General features: G+C 39.6%; 1 protein-coding gene across 1 annotated transcript; it reads right to left on the bottom strand.

Annotated features, from left to right (window-relative positions):
• Positions 1-45: 45 nt before the first annotated feature.
• p2ry6 (pyrimidinergic receptor P2Y6) lies at positions 46-16,378 on the bottom strand. Its single transcript, XM_079579883.1, has 3 exons — positions 16,324-16,378; positions 1,529-1,971; positions 46-721 (listed from the first exon to the last, which is right to left on the bottom strand). Exons 2-3 carry the CDS (start codon positions 1,960-1,962, stop codon positions 49-51), a joined length of 1,107 nt encoding a protein of 368 aa, XP_079436009.1. The 5' UTR covers positions 1,963-1,971; positions 16,324-16,378; the 3' UTR covers positions 46-48.
• Between the last annotated feature and the right edge of the window lie 452 nt (positions 16,379-16,830).

The raw sequence follows: 16,830 nt of genomic DNA, 5'->3' as shown, positions 1-16,830 counted from the left end.
ATACAGTACATTTAAAACATTATATACATAGTCATATTTAGCAACCTTTTAGACGCTGGTGCCTTTGTCTCTAATCGTGGTGACTTTGAGCACAAACCTCTTCGTGCTGCGCCTGTACCGCGGCTGAGTGAAGTAGAAGAGAATGGGATCCAGGAAGCTGTTCATGCTTGCAAACGGCCTGGTGCTTTTATAAACAATGGAAAACAAGTTCCTAGTTTCACAGGGGGCACCGGGAAAAGTGCGAACCAACAGGTACAATGTCTTTGTCAGGTGGAACGGCAAGAAACTTATACAGAACACCGTGGCCACTACCACGATCATCCTCACCGCCTTGTCCCTTTTCTCACTGGTTGCCATGGAGATGCCATGATACGCAACCGGCCGGCACAGAAAATGAGCCATCCGGCAGTAGCACACCATGATGCCCAAGAAGGGCAGCACGAACCCGAGCAACGTCAGTGCCATGCCATACGGATAGTAGTTCACAGAGAGCTTTGGGGTGCTCAGGTCGTAACACACCGTGCGATTTCTCTGGATCCCCGTGGCTGCGAAGTGGAAAGTGGGCGCACAAAGCAGGGCGACCACCAGCCAGATCCCACCACAGACGCGCCACGCCAGCTTCCGACCACCGCGCTTGTGCCACAGCACAAACGGATGGCATATGCCCAAGTAGCGCTGCACACTGATACAAGTCAGGAACAGAATGCTGCCATGAAGGTTGCTGAAACAGAAAACATAATCAAGATCATAAAATGGATCAATGAGGTGTTCATGCGTTATCTTAATATTCTAGAGCAGTGGTTCCCAAAGTGGGGTCCGGGGCCCCCTGGGGGGCTTCAGAGGCACTACAGGGGGGCCCACAAGGCTTGTCTGCAAAACAAGTACAATGAAAAACGTTCATTTTGAAAGGAAAATACATTTATCTGGACAAATGCACCAGTTTAAACCAGTATTTAGCCTACCGTCATGATGTTACTGTTTATGTCATTTTAGCTGTAAAATTATAAAAAACTCCTTTGAATGGAGTAAATGATGATTATTATGATTTGGGGGCCCCGAGAGATTTTCTGATCAACAAGGGGTCCACGATGTCCCAGACTGGCTGTTCTAGAGCAACTATAGAGCTTGGGACTGAATGTTATAAACTGAGCCCATGATTTTAGGAGAACTAATGAAGCACCCGGATCACACTGTGTAGTCTCCAAATGCTATAATGTGAACCAGTACTCCAGTGCTTCACATCTACGTGATGCCCTTATTAGGTATTTGAACATTTTAATAGTAAAAATTGACAGTTATTGAACATTGCAAATGTTTCTCATGTCGTCCTTGGGTATTGTGTTTGGTTACGTTTCTCAAAGCAGTGAATCACCCAATAGTTACTTCAAGGCCCAGATACTAGAGCAGTAGAACTTGGTGAACGCAACATCCAGTTATTGTGCAAACAGAACACAGACGATGTATTCAATATTATTTCTATCCATCTTCTTAAATCAATTTCATTTTGGATTATCGACAGAAATCTCACCTGTAGAACTGAAATCGGACCAGTTTACAGGCGAACTCCCCGAAGGGCCAGTAGTCGTGGCTCCCGTAGTTGTAGATGAGCAGCGGGAGCGACATCACGTACAGCAGGTCCGCTATGGCCAGGTTGAGCGTGTAAATATTGTTGCGTGACAGGTTGGGCCTCTTCCTCCATATCTTCTGAATGACCGCGGCGTTAAGAGGGAGACCGAGGACGAACACGAAACTGTAGACAGCAGGCAGTAAGATCTGTTTGAAGTCCTCCTTGTAGGTGCAGCGGGGCAGCGTGGACAGGCCCGAGTGGCTGGTATTGGACAAGTCCGTTATATCCGTGACGTTGATCAACAGGTGTGAGGCGAAAGGCTCCGTTGGCTGAACGTCAGTAGAGAAATCTAAGGTAAACGCTTCAGAGATGAGCTGTTGTGTGGAGAAAGACATCCTCAGAGCCTGGACGAGAGAGAAAAAGGGAATTTCAGTTGATAATGAACTGAATATTAATCGTACACTAGCAGGGTTCACACAAGGAGCATCAATTCAAAATGAATGCTTTTTAATGGCAATTTAAAGCCCTCAAACAACATTTTTGACAACACAATTGCAAAATATCTGTGCATATTTCATTTCCTAAAGGTCCCATACCTGACTTTTCCTTTGCTGAGGGACCGAAATTTTAAATGTATCTGTGGTCCAAACTCCTTCCCTACATTGCTAATGGTTTTCTAACATCAACATTCAGGGTCACTGTTACAGTAGGGCTGTGCAATTAATCGAAATTCTAATACAATTTCGATTATTACACTAAATGAAAATTAGCAAAATTGAAAATAAAACTTTTTCTTTTTCTTTTTTATTATTATTCTTTTTTTTCTTGCGAAGCAGACTTGCATTATTTCATGGATTATTTTCCCTTCGCATTTCCCGTGCCATGGCTCATGCTTTTGCCTGACATAAGAACAAACGGCGCTGTGTGATGATGTCATCAGGCCACGCTGCTCAGTTTGCTTGCGCAGGTGTGAGGGCTGGCCAGCAGGGGGCAGGTGTGAAACAGAGACCTCTCCTCAATCGAGGCAAACTTGAAATAATTTGTACTTTTATGACTGTTCAGAAAACAGAAAATATTTAGCATTTTTTTTTAAATTAATACATATATAAATAAAATAAAGACTTTTTTTGTAAAGGCAACAAATAATCGTTTTAATAATCGTGATTATTATTTTTTCAATAATCTTGCAGCCCAATGTTACAGTAATGCTGACAAAAACTAACCTCTTAACCCCCACCTGAGCTGAGCACATTATCTCCAGTTTGACATTACCCAAATCTAAAAGTCTCTTGGAGAAAAAAGCATCAAAATAGCGACAAAAACGAGGATGAAAACGGCAAAAAAGATGTAAAAATGTGGGAATAAAAAGCGATGAAAGTGAAAGAAAAGAAAAAGAAAGAAAAAAGCCACAAAAAATCAGCAAGAGAGCAACAAAAAAAGACAAAAAAGAGAAAAAAGTGGTAGAAAAGTGACGACAAACACGGCAACAACGCAAGGAAAAAGATCCGTTTAGATCAGTTTTGTAGCATTCAAAAGAGGAGTTACTCTGGCCTATAGGCTGTAAGTTCCAGTCCAGAAGCTTTCAGATCTGGGTAAAACAGAACTGGAGAAAATGGACTTGGTTAAGGCGGGTGGTGAGACCTGCAGGCTCACAATTGATGGAAATGCTTTATAATTACATAGACAAGTCTTTTGTCACACATCAATGCATAATCAATATACTGAAGGACCAAACAAATTTACAGTAACTTAAAATCGGGTGCAGTGCCTTTAAGGTGCACAGATGTTCCATCAAATACTTTATAATCCACTGTGCAGGACATTGGGTCAATGTAGGTGTTTTAAATGTGCTATAAAGTAGAAATCTACATTGACAAACAGAGGAATGAGGGGGAAATTCGGTATACAAAAATAACATGTTTTTTGTCTATGTTTGACAAAGCAGTAAATATAGTTGTGCAATGTGAACATTTTACAAGAAATGTAAATTCTTTGTCAGTACGAACCCAAATCAGTGCTTTTAACTAAATTTATGCCCTTGATTTTGGCACACTTCGTTAAATCCCTGTGTATTGCTGTCAGTGTATGGCTCGATCAAGCTCATTCATCCTGTAGGGGAAAGACTTGACCAGCAGAGGGAGTAAGCGGGCAAAAAAGGAAGCCCTTGAGTTTTGATGAGTGGCTTTAAATTTCTCTCTCATGAAGCTAATCTATCAAGTGGGTTTAATAGTATGTTCACACTGGACAGTATAGAGCTACAATAGATGTGGGTGTTAAAACATAATGACTTTAATGTAAACAACCTAAAATGTAAAGTTTAGTCAACTTTAGAAAAAAATGCAGGATTTGAAACTAGACGGTTGTATCCTGTCTTTAGAGGAAGTGCAACGCCCGACGCCTACAATTTCTAGTGATTTTTTGGGGACTTTTGGAGATATCAGTAAGACAAGATTAACCTCTTACCCCCAGCCTGAACCAAGCACATTTTTTCCAGTTCGGGTTTATCCAAATCTAAAAGCTTCTCGACTGAACTCAACTAAGGCCTAAAAACCTGATCTTAACTTTTTTGTTGCATTGTAGTCGGGTTTTTGTCACATACCGCTTTTCTGGCACACTTTTGTCACTCTTTTGTGGCTTTTTAATCACTTTTTTGTTACTTTTCTGTTGTGTTTTCGCCACATTTTTTGTCACCTTTTTGTTTGCGTTTTCATCCTTGTTATCATGACGCTTTTTTCCTTTTTTTAGATTTGCGTAAAGCCAATGTCCTTCAGTTCACTAGTGCGCATTTTAAAGAAGTCAAGGCTCCAGACTGAAAGCATCGCAGACAAAAATAAGTTTAATTTCACTGTATTTATTGCGCAAAAAAAATTTCAAACAAAATTGGGCCTGGCTCAGCACAAACTGATTCCAAGTCTTTGTAAATCTTATCATAAAATGTGTAATCAAAATGTGTTTTAACTTGCAGCCCAGTGACACATCATTGATTTCGGTCTCAATCATTACCCTAGTGTTGTAAACTCATGGCTGGAGTATCACCTGTTCCTTGACCCAATGCTTCAGGCGAAAGTGAAAGAAAATTATATTGACAACAACAGCAAAAAGATGCACATTTCTCCAACCTCTTCTGCTCATATTGGCAGAGGACACGGCGCCGCCCCAGGCCCCTCCCTGGTTCTGTGAGCTGCCGGTGCTCGAAACACTGCAGACTGTCTGGACTCCCACTCACCGTCGGGACCACAGTGCAGCTTTCACATTCATCAGCCGTCTTTTATGACCTCCTCCACAGCCAACATCAATCATTATGCATTTCCTTCACGGGCTGATTACTTACCACAGTAGCCCCGTAAGACAGTGACTCAAGGCATTTCACAACTCGGGACCGCTTCCAAAGCAAACGGTGCCATGACTGAGGTAAGTATAGTGTTCCAGCTGCACTTTATAGATAAACATATTTATAACCGTGACTTCACAAGTTCTAGAAAGCCCACCGCAAATGAGCATGACAGAATTGTTGAAAAAAGGATGTGACTAAAACTACCACTGTAAGGAATTCATAAATAGGAAACGAAGAAGAATAGGAAGGTCCTTTACAAGTAGTGTAATGGTTATATTTCAAAATAAACATTGCCAATCTGTGTCCCGAGATATGAAAACATGTTCAAGTGAAGCAAATTTACGAGCTGCTTTCTTTGGGGGTAAAAGGATTCGGGAAATGTTTTATCTGGATGATATAAGGGCGCGTAATTTTTGTTCCAGTAACTGCTTTGTCCGGGTTGTGGCCCCAATCCGTCACACGACGCGAAGTTCAGAGTGTTCCAGTAAAAGCAGATTTTTAAAAATAATAGGCAAGTGAAAAAGAGTCAAGGTCACACACTGGAGGAGTGGAAAAAGACACAACATCCCCGTTTAAGTTGTTAAATTATTAGGCATTCAAAGCGGTTTTCATCTATGTCTTGCCCAAGGAAAAGACGACCTCACTGCCAGGAGTCGATATCGATCCGCCAAACTCTGGATGGGAATATACTGTGAGGCCAAATGCTAACAATATCTTTGGTCGTGACTGAGGGCATGCACAAAGACCAGACAGGTACGGATCAACTCGTCTAAGCTCAGGTAAGAACATATCTCAGCATGGAAAAATGGTGGCCTATTCCTTTAAAAACATTCATACAACCAAACAATAAAACAGATAAAGTGTACTAAAATGTCATTGTGCTACTGAATGTTAAAAGCCAGTCTGAATAAATGCGTCTTTAGCCTGGATTTAAAAAGGCCAAAATCAGTGATGGTGCACATATGAAGAGGCAGCGTGTTCCAGAGTCTGGGTCCGAGAGCTGAATTGACGACCAAGGATCTGCCTGAGTCACAAAGAGTCAAGAGTTCAGACAGGTACGAAGGGGCAAGACCATTGAGGGAAGAATTTAAAAATCAACTCTGAAAGAAACTGGAAGTCAATGTAACGAAAAAAAAGGACTGGGGTGATGTGCTGCCGTTTGGGTGTTTTTGTTCAAAAAACGAGCTGCAGCATTTTGGTGGATGGTTTGCTCCAGGTCTGAGCGGTTTAAAAAATGGCTAAACTAATGTATTTCCTTCTGTACTGAACAACCGTCTTACTCCACTTTCCACCAAAACATCCACCCAGCGAATCCCGCAAGTGTAACGCGGCGGTAATTGTTGACTTCAGCCATAAACAATGCTTACAAGCTTACCATGACCACATCACTCACATCTTGCATCTCTAGGAAAGTTACTAAATATTACACCTTAAAGATTACGCCTATAAAGATTACACCTTAATAAATACATCAAACCTATTGTTAAATTACACACAATCATATAATTTCTCTGTGACGAAAGGAGGAGCAAATGCTAAATCCCATCAGTTATTACTCATGCACTTCCTGGGACTGTTTGCGTCAGGAGTGAAAGCCTTTTCTTCTGTATTTTGAGCGTGACTCAGTGCAGCATTTGTGCCCACAACAGGAGTCATATCTCTACAGAAGTTCACCTTTGGCTGGAGTAATGACATCTTGCAGGGAGTTAGAGAAGAGATGATTCAACAAAGACTGGTCAGCAAGCGCATTGGGTCATCGCGTCAATGCAGGGCAACATAAAGCAGGTTTAAAACTGAAAAATAAAAAATTTATGGTGGCTTTGTAACTAATGGTTGCAACGAGACTGCAAAAAGTTTCAAAGGTGGTTGTTAATTTGTACAGTGCTGAATCACCGCCTTGTCAATCACCTTGCTCAATCAATCTGCTGAAAGCTTTCTATCAAAGCTTTACTCCCTTTGAAGCTATAGCTGCTGCCATGTCCATCATTAAAAAGAAAATAAATATATTTACTTTGAAAATGAGAGCGGTCCATTTATCCATTATCGAAAGTGACATCCCTTTCACCCAGAAGCCGGACATGTGACTTCTGTGACAGTGACACATTGCGCTGAGGCTCTGTTTATCTGCTGCACTCACCGCCACCAAAACACAGACGAGATGAAGGCGACGCCAGACTATTTATAAACCGTGGATAAAGAGGCGCATGTCACAAAGGACGGAGGGATTCCCAAAGACATTGAACTGTACATCTCACAGGAGACAGTTGTCAAGAAAACAGTCGTGACTTGACAATTGTGATGGATTCAGGCTTTTGTCAAAATCCCAAGTAGATTTCAATGTTTGTAGAGATCTAAACTACAGATTTACCCCAATTTAAATAGAAGAACAAGCATGGAGTCCATATTCTGTTGGTATTCTATGACCTATTCAACTTGCCCTATTTTGGAGATTGCAGCCGTTCGACTATGATTATTTGTGCAGACAAACTGGTTACGTCACAAAGACAGTTCTGCTCGGCCTGTCACAATAATCACTACTGCTGCTGCTACAAAATAACTGCTGACTGTAAATATGTCTGAAATATGTGTTAGTTAAATAGCACCAACAAACTCAAAAAAAATGTTTATGTGGTATATTTAATGCTTGTGTGTGTTTTTACTCAATGAGTTTTAATTGAGCCGTGTTGAAAGACACATTTGTGCTCTTTTTAACAGATAATATTCTATTCATATTCTGTTCTAAAAGCTGAAAAACTGAAAAGTCACCGTCCAATGTTAACAAAAATAAGGTATTTTTTTTAAATTATCAATCAATTTGATTTAACAACTCGATTTTTAATTCAAATCGATTTTATGCCCAGCCTTATTATTGGTGAACATATTGCAATCCTTTCAGTATTGCGATACGTACTGTTTGTTTCCTTTCATAATCAAATGTGTTCATCCATAGTTTAATGCCTTCAATGAGAATCGTAGTGTGTTAATAATATAATAAAGAAAAGCCAAGAACATTTTTGTATGTTTTGAAAATATCAATTTAGCTTATCAACTCCATTTTTAATTGAAATCTATTTTTTTTGCCTTATTATAAGGTAAACATATTGTGATACTTACTTAATTGCAATATGCATCGGATCGGCCCCTGAGTATCGTGATATGTATCGGATCACTTTATATTAAAGGGGCTAGATGCAAGTTTGCGATTTTATACTCACTACTGCCACCTCAGGTTATATGTGTAACTGCAGCTTCTATATTAAGCTCGTGCATGACGACAATTTGGACCCGAATTAACACCTTTTTGAGTGACAGTGCAGGATTTTAGAGGCAGTTGTGGCGAACAGGTCTGGGCTCATTCTACACATCAGGACATGGCTGGAACATGTGGGGGGAGGAAAATACATAATTTTAACATTTTTAAACTCCGTATAGTCCCTTTAAGGTGTGCTCGTTAAGTATTATTAGGGTCCTAATAAGCATTAATAATATGCTTACACATAGCCAACCCTAAACCTAGCCCTAACCTGAAAATCTGCAAACCTTAAAGGTAGATGCAAGTTGGTCACTTTATGCTCAGTACTGCCACCTCAGGTCTTACGCGTAACTGCATCTTCTATATTAGGCAGTCGCTTTGATTACTGCTTTACACCTTTGACGTTTTCTCAGTTATCTTCACGATGTCGTCACAGAAATGGTTTGGATTTCTCAAACACGTTGAAAACTATCTCAGAAGACGACCTCATGAAGCTCATGGAGAAAATGCCAAGAATAAAGGGCGGCAATTTTGAAGAATTTAGAATATAAAACATATTTGGAGTTATTTCACCTGTTTTCGTTTCCTTCATAATCAAATGTGTTCATTCATAGTTGAACGCCTTCAATGAGAATCGTAGTGTCTTAATAATATAATAAAGAAAAGCCAAGACATAAAAAGCGTGTCCAAACTTTTGGCCTGTATGTATCGGATCGTGACAAAAAGTGCATCGCTCCAGCCCTAATAATGATTTAATATTGTTCAATAAATGACAGAGAAACACAACATTTTGGGGCTTATCGTACATTTACTTAAATGTTTTCTTTATTCTATTTTTGTAATATTTGAACAATTTCACAGTGCATTGTGTTCATGTTTATTGCAACTCGTGCGTCATTAAAGAAATGTCAATGAGGAGATTCTGAGATTTATTTCAGTGAGTTTCAGTGCCATTTAGTGGTGCACTGCTCAATAATATTGTTTATTGCAGTAATTTCCAGCCTCAATATACCAAATTTCAAATGTTGCTATTGTCACAGGCATAAACACTGCAATTAAACAAAAAGGACAAAAAAAGAACATTGTGTGATTTTTGTGACAGAAGTTGAAAGACAAAAGCTCCATAAAAAAATAATTGTTTGGCCACTTGACTGATGGAAGCAAAATGTGCTGACGAACTGACTACGACATAAATCTTTAGCGGCAGCCCTCGAGTTGCTGCAATGTTGAAATAAAACTATTGGCTCAAATAGGGGTAAATGGTTCCTGTAGTGTACAGCATATAGATAACTCCCAAAATATCCCCATATAAACAGTACTTAAGCATCAATAAACAGGAAACTAAGGACATTTTCCAAACAAAGATGGCCCTTGCAGCTGCTCAGACAAAGCATAATTTTCGAGCAGCAGACATCAGATCCGCTTCTTAATCAAGACCATAAAAGCTTTGCTAATTATCATACTTATTACGCTCACTAATATGATCACAGTAATAACAGTCCACGGGAGCAGGACACTGGGGACATTTTAAACTAATCACGCTCCCTGTAAATAGATACATCTGCAATCGAAGGAAACTGTTCCTTAGTTATATTATACGAGTCACCACCACCAGCCTGTCGTCCTGAAGAACAAGTGTAAACTTTAAAAGCAGCACAAGCATTACCCCTGATCCACCTTCACAGCTGAGAAATGAAGTGTGGGGAAAGATAGAATGTTAACAAAGACATAACACACAGGGCTCCAGACTGAGACCAATTCAGGCGGACGTGTATTTGAAATTACATTTGGTGTGAGTGACTAAAAAACCTTGAACAGTTTTACAACGCTTCTGGAGTATTTCTTAAGTGGTGCACTTAAGTTATGTCCCAGGATGATAAGGCAAACCAGAATGTAGGCCTGCACAGCATCTTCACTCTGAGGTGGACAGGCCAAAACAAGGGAACATGTTTTGGCCTGTTTTGGCCTGTTTTGGACGGTCCTGGCGGTGCCAGTAGTGTCTGGAGCTTGGAGGAGCTCAATGGAAGATTGTTATTTGTTAAATGGTCAAGGAGTGGAAAGCTTCTTTTTTTGTTTGTTTAACACACTGAGTGCCGTGCTGTTTTGGGGATTTAGCTGTTGCGTGTCAACAATCCAGACCATTTTTCATGATATTTGTAGCACCACAGCATATTCTATGTTATAGCTATGGACATGTGGCTGTGAATCATTTCAAAGGGGAGACTCTAAGCTCTCCATAAGTGAAAACAGTTTAATTGTACGTGCCTCGGTTCCTAAGAAAACTAAGCTAAACAGAGGCTAGTTTGGATCAAAATCACAGATTTTTTTCTAGAAACTGAGATTTTTATGCAACATTCTCCTTTCTGATTATCTCCTCTCTCTAACTCTCTCCTCCTCTGTCCTCTCTGGACTGAAACTGACACTAAAGTTATGGGAAGAGGCCATTTTCAATGACAACATTGTTGACACATTTTGAAATACCGCGTTATCGATCTTTTTTTTCCGATCATGTTACATGTGCATTTAAACTAGGGCTGAAAGATATCGTATCGATATCGAGATGTGAACATTCAAGATATCAATGTCTCAAAAGAAAAATATATCCTTATCGTATTTATATAGAGATATGAACATTCAAAATTAAAATCGGAAAAACAAGATAGAAACGATATAGATTTTCATCAATAAAACTGCACTCTTTTGTATTATGATTTTATTGAAAAATGCTGAGTTTTCACCAAACCCATAGTTATATCGTATCGCATCGCATCGATATCGAGATATCTGGCATGAATATTGAGATATGACATTTTGTCCATATCGTTCAGCCCTAATTTAAACAGCCTGGTTCTCGGATTGAAGACTTAAACAGGATGTTAATACAAGTGTCTTTCATCTCCCCCTGGAGTCTCTGGCCAGAAAACCACAATAGCAACTTGCTCCGACCTGGAGGAACCAAAACACATTAATGGAATCACGAAGAAGAGGCTAACAGGCTAACGGGCAAAGCTAAATGTGGGCTGTGAGTTTGAGTGACAAAAATTATCTCCATTGCATAATTGGATGTACAATATCTCTCTCTCCCTGTGTCTTTTCGGTCAGAGTAGTATTTATTCTCATGGACAATTAATAAGTAAAAAAAAAAAAAACACAACATGCCACGACACCTGCAGTGGCGCTTATGGCCTCTAGGGGCATGAATTACTTAGTTCTGCTTTAAAAGCCTTAGTGACTTAAAACAATATAGGATTTAACAATGCAGATTTCTAATATTAGTAAGAAGAAACGTTACCTTGGAAAACTTTTGCTAAAAGAGAAAGCATCAAACTGCCAGCATCAGTTTGTGTTTGGTGTGGCTAGGTCCAAGAATTACATAGTTATTCACCACAAAGTACATCTAAAACATCTGCATATTGATATCAAAAATACTTCCTGTAATTTTTCCTTATCAATTTTAAGTTCTTTAGAAATGAGCACAGCTTATTCTCACAGTCACCCAGTTGGCACCGTGTCCAGACTTCAATACAATGTTACAATGAAAACTGAGAGCAGATAAACATATCAATTACAGCTCACATGCTGACAATGGCAGGCTATAAAAACAGACACGCACACCTTCTAAAGAAGTTAAACAATAACACTGCAACATTTCATACAATCACCTTTATGTTTGCATTTGATATACAAGTGGCCATTGGTCACAGGAAGAGGGAGGTCTCTGGATTTCCAATGAACCACAGCAACAATAGAATGGGAAATGTGGCCGTACGTAATTAATTTAGGAAAATCCTGTTTCAGACAGTTCAATACCGACAAATACAGTAGGATGTCATTGAAATTGAATTCCCGTCCACAAAGAGTAAACACTTCTTAATAAGGTTAGTAAGTGGTCATGTTAATAGCGAATGTGAAACCAATGATGACTGAATAATTGCATGAGATACAGAGAGAGAAGCTGCCCTTTCTTTATGTATACAGCTTATTTTCAGGGGTTTGCCGCTCTTCAGACCTCGTCTCCATGGAGATATGGCTGCTTTAGTTTGTCTACAGCAGGGGTGTCCAAAGTGCGGCCCGGGGGCCAAATGCGGCCCTCAGACAAATTTTTGGTGGCCCTCGGCCTTCTTGCTGAATCGGTACACATCATAAGAGATAGTCCTTTTTACTTGAAATGTAATAATTCTACACGATTCTAACTAACTAATTGTGAGACTGAGCTGAATATGAAGATATTGAGCATAAATAAAGGTATAGGGCACAATTAAAACCTCTGCCATTCAAAGGTTTCGCGGCACTGGTCACCGATCTATGGCCCGTCACCCGGTGTACTCTTCAACATGCGGCCCCCCATGAAAAAAGTTTGGACACCCCTGGTCTACAGGTAGCTAAATGCTAGGTTTAAATTAAATTAGTCAATTATGGCCATTGTAATTAATTTGTCACAATTCCTTCTATTTCCCTACATTAAAACTTATTTTAAATGGAGATGTGAGGCCTGTGTGATCATTTCGAACACTTCAAAGACAACAGCAGTTTGATTTATTTTGGGGGATGATCTTTTTGAATAGGTTTAAGTCGGCTTATCTGTGTGAATAAACAAGTTTCATAGTAAAATTATTTTTGGCTTCGTGCCGCGTTCGTCCCTAAGCAATGTCTTGCAACAGAAAGGAAACTGAAAACGCGTTGGTGCCGCTAATGGAAAATGTGATTACTTTTGATTCTTATTTTTTAATTGCATTGAACTTTATGTTATCAATGAATCGGACTGAATGGAAAAAGTCCAGTCCCTTGTTTAAAATACTTTAGGTCTTTTGAAGGCTAGGTCAGTTAAAACCTGTTTAAAGGTGCTTTTGTCTGCTAATTGCACATGTGTATTTTATACGTATCTAAATTTAATTTCTATATTTGCCAACAATTTTTGATGCGTTTCATTGAGATAGCACTGGTCCAACATGAAAACCTGAGAAAAGACACCTAATGTGCAAACATAGCACCTCTTTCTCATGCAAGCGCAGCATTTGCAGCCACAGCCACAATTTCTTAACGTCTGACATGGTGCAATGAAGTCTGACAATTCCCGTTCCTTTCATTCCGGTAAATTAAAGCAGGAGTGGAAAAAAGGTGAGTTGATGTGGATTATACATAAAGCCTGCAGGTGACAACAGTAAGTAACCATTTGCCAAAACTTGTCGACTGAAACCTGTCGCTGCACGCCGGAGGATTTGAACTCTGAAAGTCTAGGTTAACACTTTTCTACTAAGCCTTGAGTGTTACCACAGGACAGCGGTTGCCACATGGGGAAGTATGCGAAGGAACAAACTTAGTAAAACTGTTCTCCTTTGGACACTGAAACCTAGACTGTCCATGCACTTGATTTCCATGGATGCCGGCAATGAAAGCTTTGTTTTGTTTTGGGCCATAAACAGTTGGTGTGACATTGTCCAAACACGATGCTTTATTTACAACAGATTTATCCAGATTTATAGTGGTTATGTTTAGGCGCCTGTTGTCAGGGGATTACGGGTGCAAGAACAAGTGAATCCAGCCAAGACAATGAATAACGACCAGGATGAACGGAAATAGACCCCGAGTGTATCCCTGATAAATTGCGGTAACCTTAACTGTAGCGTTTTCTCATTAGCTTTGGTCTCCCGGGCTCCAATCAAGACAAACAGCTCAAGTAAATTGTGGCAAATTGTATTGAACGCAATCCAGACGTCCACTTTTCAAGCTGAAGACCCGCTTCCAGTTCCAAAGACTGCCTTTAAGTTATTAATAAAGACAAATGTTTTGGCCGGGCGCTGTCTCTACGCAACAGTATCACTGCAATGAATTCTTCTTTCTCCAGTTAAGGCAAAAGTTTCACTGGAGCTTTGGCTTTAAATGAGGCTGCACGATGTATTTGATCACGCTCAAGACTGATGAGATCATCCAGTGGCTCATCTCTTAACTCACAGCGGAATTCAAATCTAAAACCTTCTTGAAAAAAGCATCAAAATAGCGACATATCAAGAAGACAAAAAAGTGACAAAAATAAGATGAAAAATGGGACAAAAAAAGAGAAAATTGAGACAAAAATGTGACAAAAATGAGACAAAAATGTGATGAAAAAGAGACAAAATTGAGACAAATTTGCAAAAAATTTAACAAAAATGAGACAAAAATGTGATGAAAAAAGAGACAAAAATGTGAAGAAAAAGGGACAAAATTGTGACAAAAAAGAGACAAAATTGAGACAAAAAGTTACACAAATTTTAAACAAAAATGTGATGAAAAAAGAGACAAAAAGCTACAAACATTGTGACAAAAAATAGACAAAAATGTGAAGAAAAATAAACAAAAATGTGACAAAAAAGAGACAAAATTGAGACAAAAAGTTAAAAAAAATTTAAACAAAAATTTGATGAAAAAAGAGACAAAAATGTGAAGAAAAAGGGACAAAATTTAGACAAAAAGTCACACAATTTGTGACAAAAATGAGACAAAAATGTGATAAAATTGAGACAAAAATGTGATGAAAAAGTGATAAAAACGTGACAAAAATGTGATGAAAAAGGACAAAAATGAAAATGCAACAGAAAACCCACAAAAGAGCAACAAAAAGTAACAAAAAAGTGGTAAAAATGTGAAGGCAACACAGCAACAGTGCAAGGAAAAAGATCTATTTACATCCGTTTTGTAGGTCTTAGCTTTCAAATGAGGATTTAAACTGGTCATGGGCTGTAAGCTCCAGACAAGAAGCTTTTAGATTCTATTTGCTTTCTTGTATTTATGTAACTGTAAAGCACTTTGTGCTAGTGTAAGCCTTGTGTATGAATTGTGCTCTACAAATAAACTTGCCTTGCCTTGCCTTTTAGATTTGGGTAAAGTCGAACTGGAGAACTTGCATTTGGTGAAGGCGGGGGTTCAGAGGTTGAGGCTGCTGCACATTTCCCGTTTTGAGTCCTGACTTAAACAATTTGCTGAACACCTCTCCACTCTTAACCCACTTCCCTTAAATCAGGGAAATCAAAACTTAAACCGAACCTCTGCACATTTTCAAGTCAGATGGAAGATACTGCATCACCCGACTTCGCGATACAGTTTGGCACAAAGTAAATGCATCAAGTGTGTTTTCTTGGTCTGGAGCTTAATAGTTGTTATGGAGATAAAGCATGTTTTTTCCTGACATCAGTGTTTTCATCTGAAGGTGAATGCGATTGTGTGTGGTCGCTAATACTCTACAAATTACAGCATGCGTGGTAATTATAGGCTTTAAGGTGTTTTTTGTGTGTTTTTTTTACTCGTGCTAAATAAAGCCCGAACAAAGCCACACACAAAAAAACACCTGACAGGATGAATAACACCTACTTTCTCTGATGCAATGGCGAGATCCGCAAAAACAGATGTACGGTATGTGACAGCAGTGTGTCTGGACAAGGCGCATTCCTGCAGAAAGTAAAGCCAATCGGACGGCTTCTATAAGACTGAGAGTGCACGCCCATTTACCACATACACATATCCTACATGACACATTTAGAGCTTTTTACGATGTATATGTGTCACTTACACAGCTTCCCCTCACTTCGGCATGTGCTGAGCCAAACCGCAAGTCCTCTCACCCAGTCAAGGGGATGGAAATACAATGAACATCTGGCGAGCAGCAGTAGATTTGTTTTTTTGGGGTTGGAACCATGTCAGCTGAGCATTTGTTACCGCCACCTATTACAATATGTTCACATCACTAAAGGCATGTCTTTGCAATTACATTTCAACTGGAAGAAAAAAAAGGGAGCAGCCTAAATTGGAGACACATCTATCAGAACAGGTTGTGCCAATTTGGATACCAAAACACACAAACATCTATAACTCAATGACATGTCCTGGATTTATGTTACTCCATTAACATATGTGTATGCAAAAGGTGGAGACATAGTGTTATAGCCTATTAGGTCATAAACATGTCTGCCTAATGCGCATTTAAATCCAATTTACAGCCACAGATAAATAGACAGCCTGCAGCGCCGGACTAACAGTGAGGTGATCATAAATCATGAAGATATGGCTTCATTACAGTGTAGCACCTTGCAACAACAACAGGCAGCAAATTCAGATTAGATTGTAACACCAAACTCCTTTCCCTCCAATTCAAGGCATTTAAGAAGCTGTAAAGAATTTGGAAAACACACTGACCTTGAGAAATTGCAGTGAAAGGAAGAAGTATCATCAACAAGTTAGAGCCATGGCACCTTCTTCCTCCGCCTGCAAATAAGTGTATTATTGACACACTTTGAAACCGTCTATGAACCGGAAAGTCAGAATAAAGTAGGAGTTTGAATCCTTACCGTCTCTATAACTTATTTCGGACGTAGCAGAAGGCGATCGCCACTGACTGAGCCCTGACTGAACACGCTTCTCAGTTCGGAGTTGAGTGAATGCCGCACACCCCCGGAGTGAAGCGGCGCGCTGCTGGCGGCGCACGCGCAATACGTGTCACAACAACAGCAGCGGAGCACGTGCAGCGACCTATGAGTAACACTTTGGAATCTGAAGATGAATTTTGAATGTTTAAAAGAGTTAGTTTTCCTGTTTATAAGACGGCAGTGCAGCTGGAGATCAGAGTGGCCCCTGGCAGTGGAGGTGTTCCAGGAAGATCAAGTCATCTGTTCTAAATAAAGGTGCAATGAATATCAGAAATGA

This window comes from Gobius niger (genome assembly GCF_951799975.1).
Source record: "Gobius niger genome assembly, chromosome: 1".
NCBI lineage: Eukaryota > Metazoa > Chordata > Actinopteri > Gobiiformes > Gobiidae > Gobius > Gobius niger.
Note: the sequence above shows the minus strand (reverse complement) of the source record. Positions and strands in the feature narration are given on the sequence as shown.

Bases quoted from the DNA above. Each gene is read 5' to 3' on its own strand.
- p2ry6 (XM_079579883.1), bottom strand. From the start codon at position 1,962: ATGTCTTTCTCCACACAACAGCTCATCTCTGAAGCGTTTACCTTAGAT. The intron at 722-1,528 runs GTGAGATTTCTG...TTTCTGTTTCAG, and splicing joins GTCCGATTTCAGTTCTACAG to CAACCTTCATGGCAGCATTC.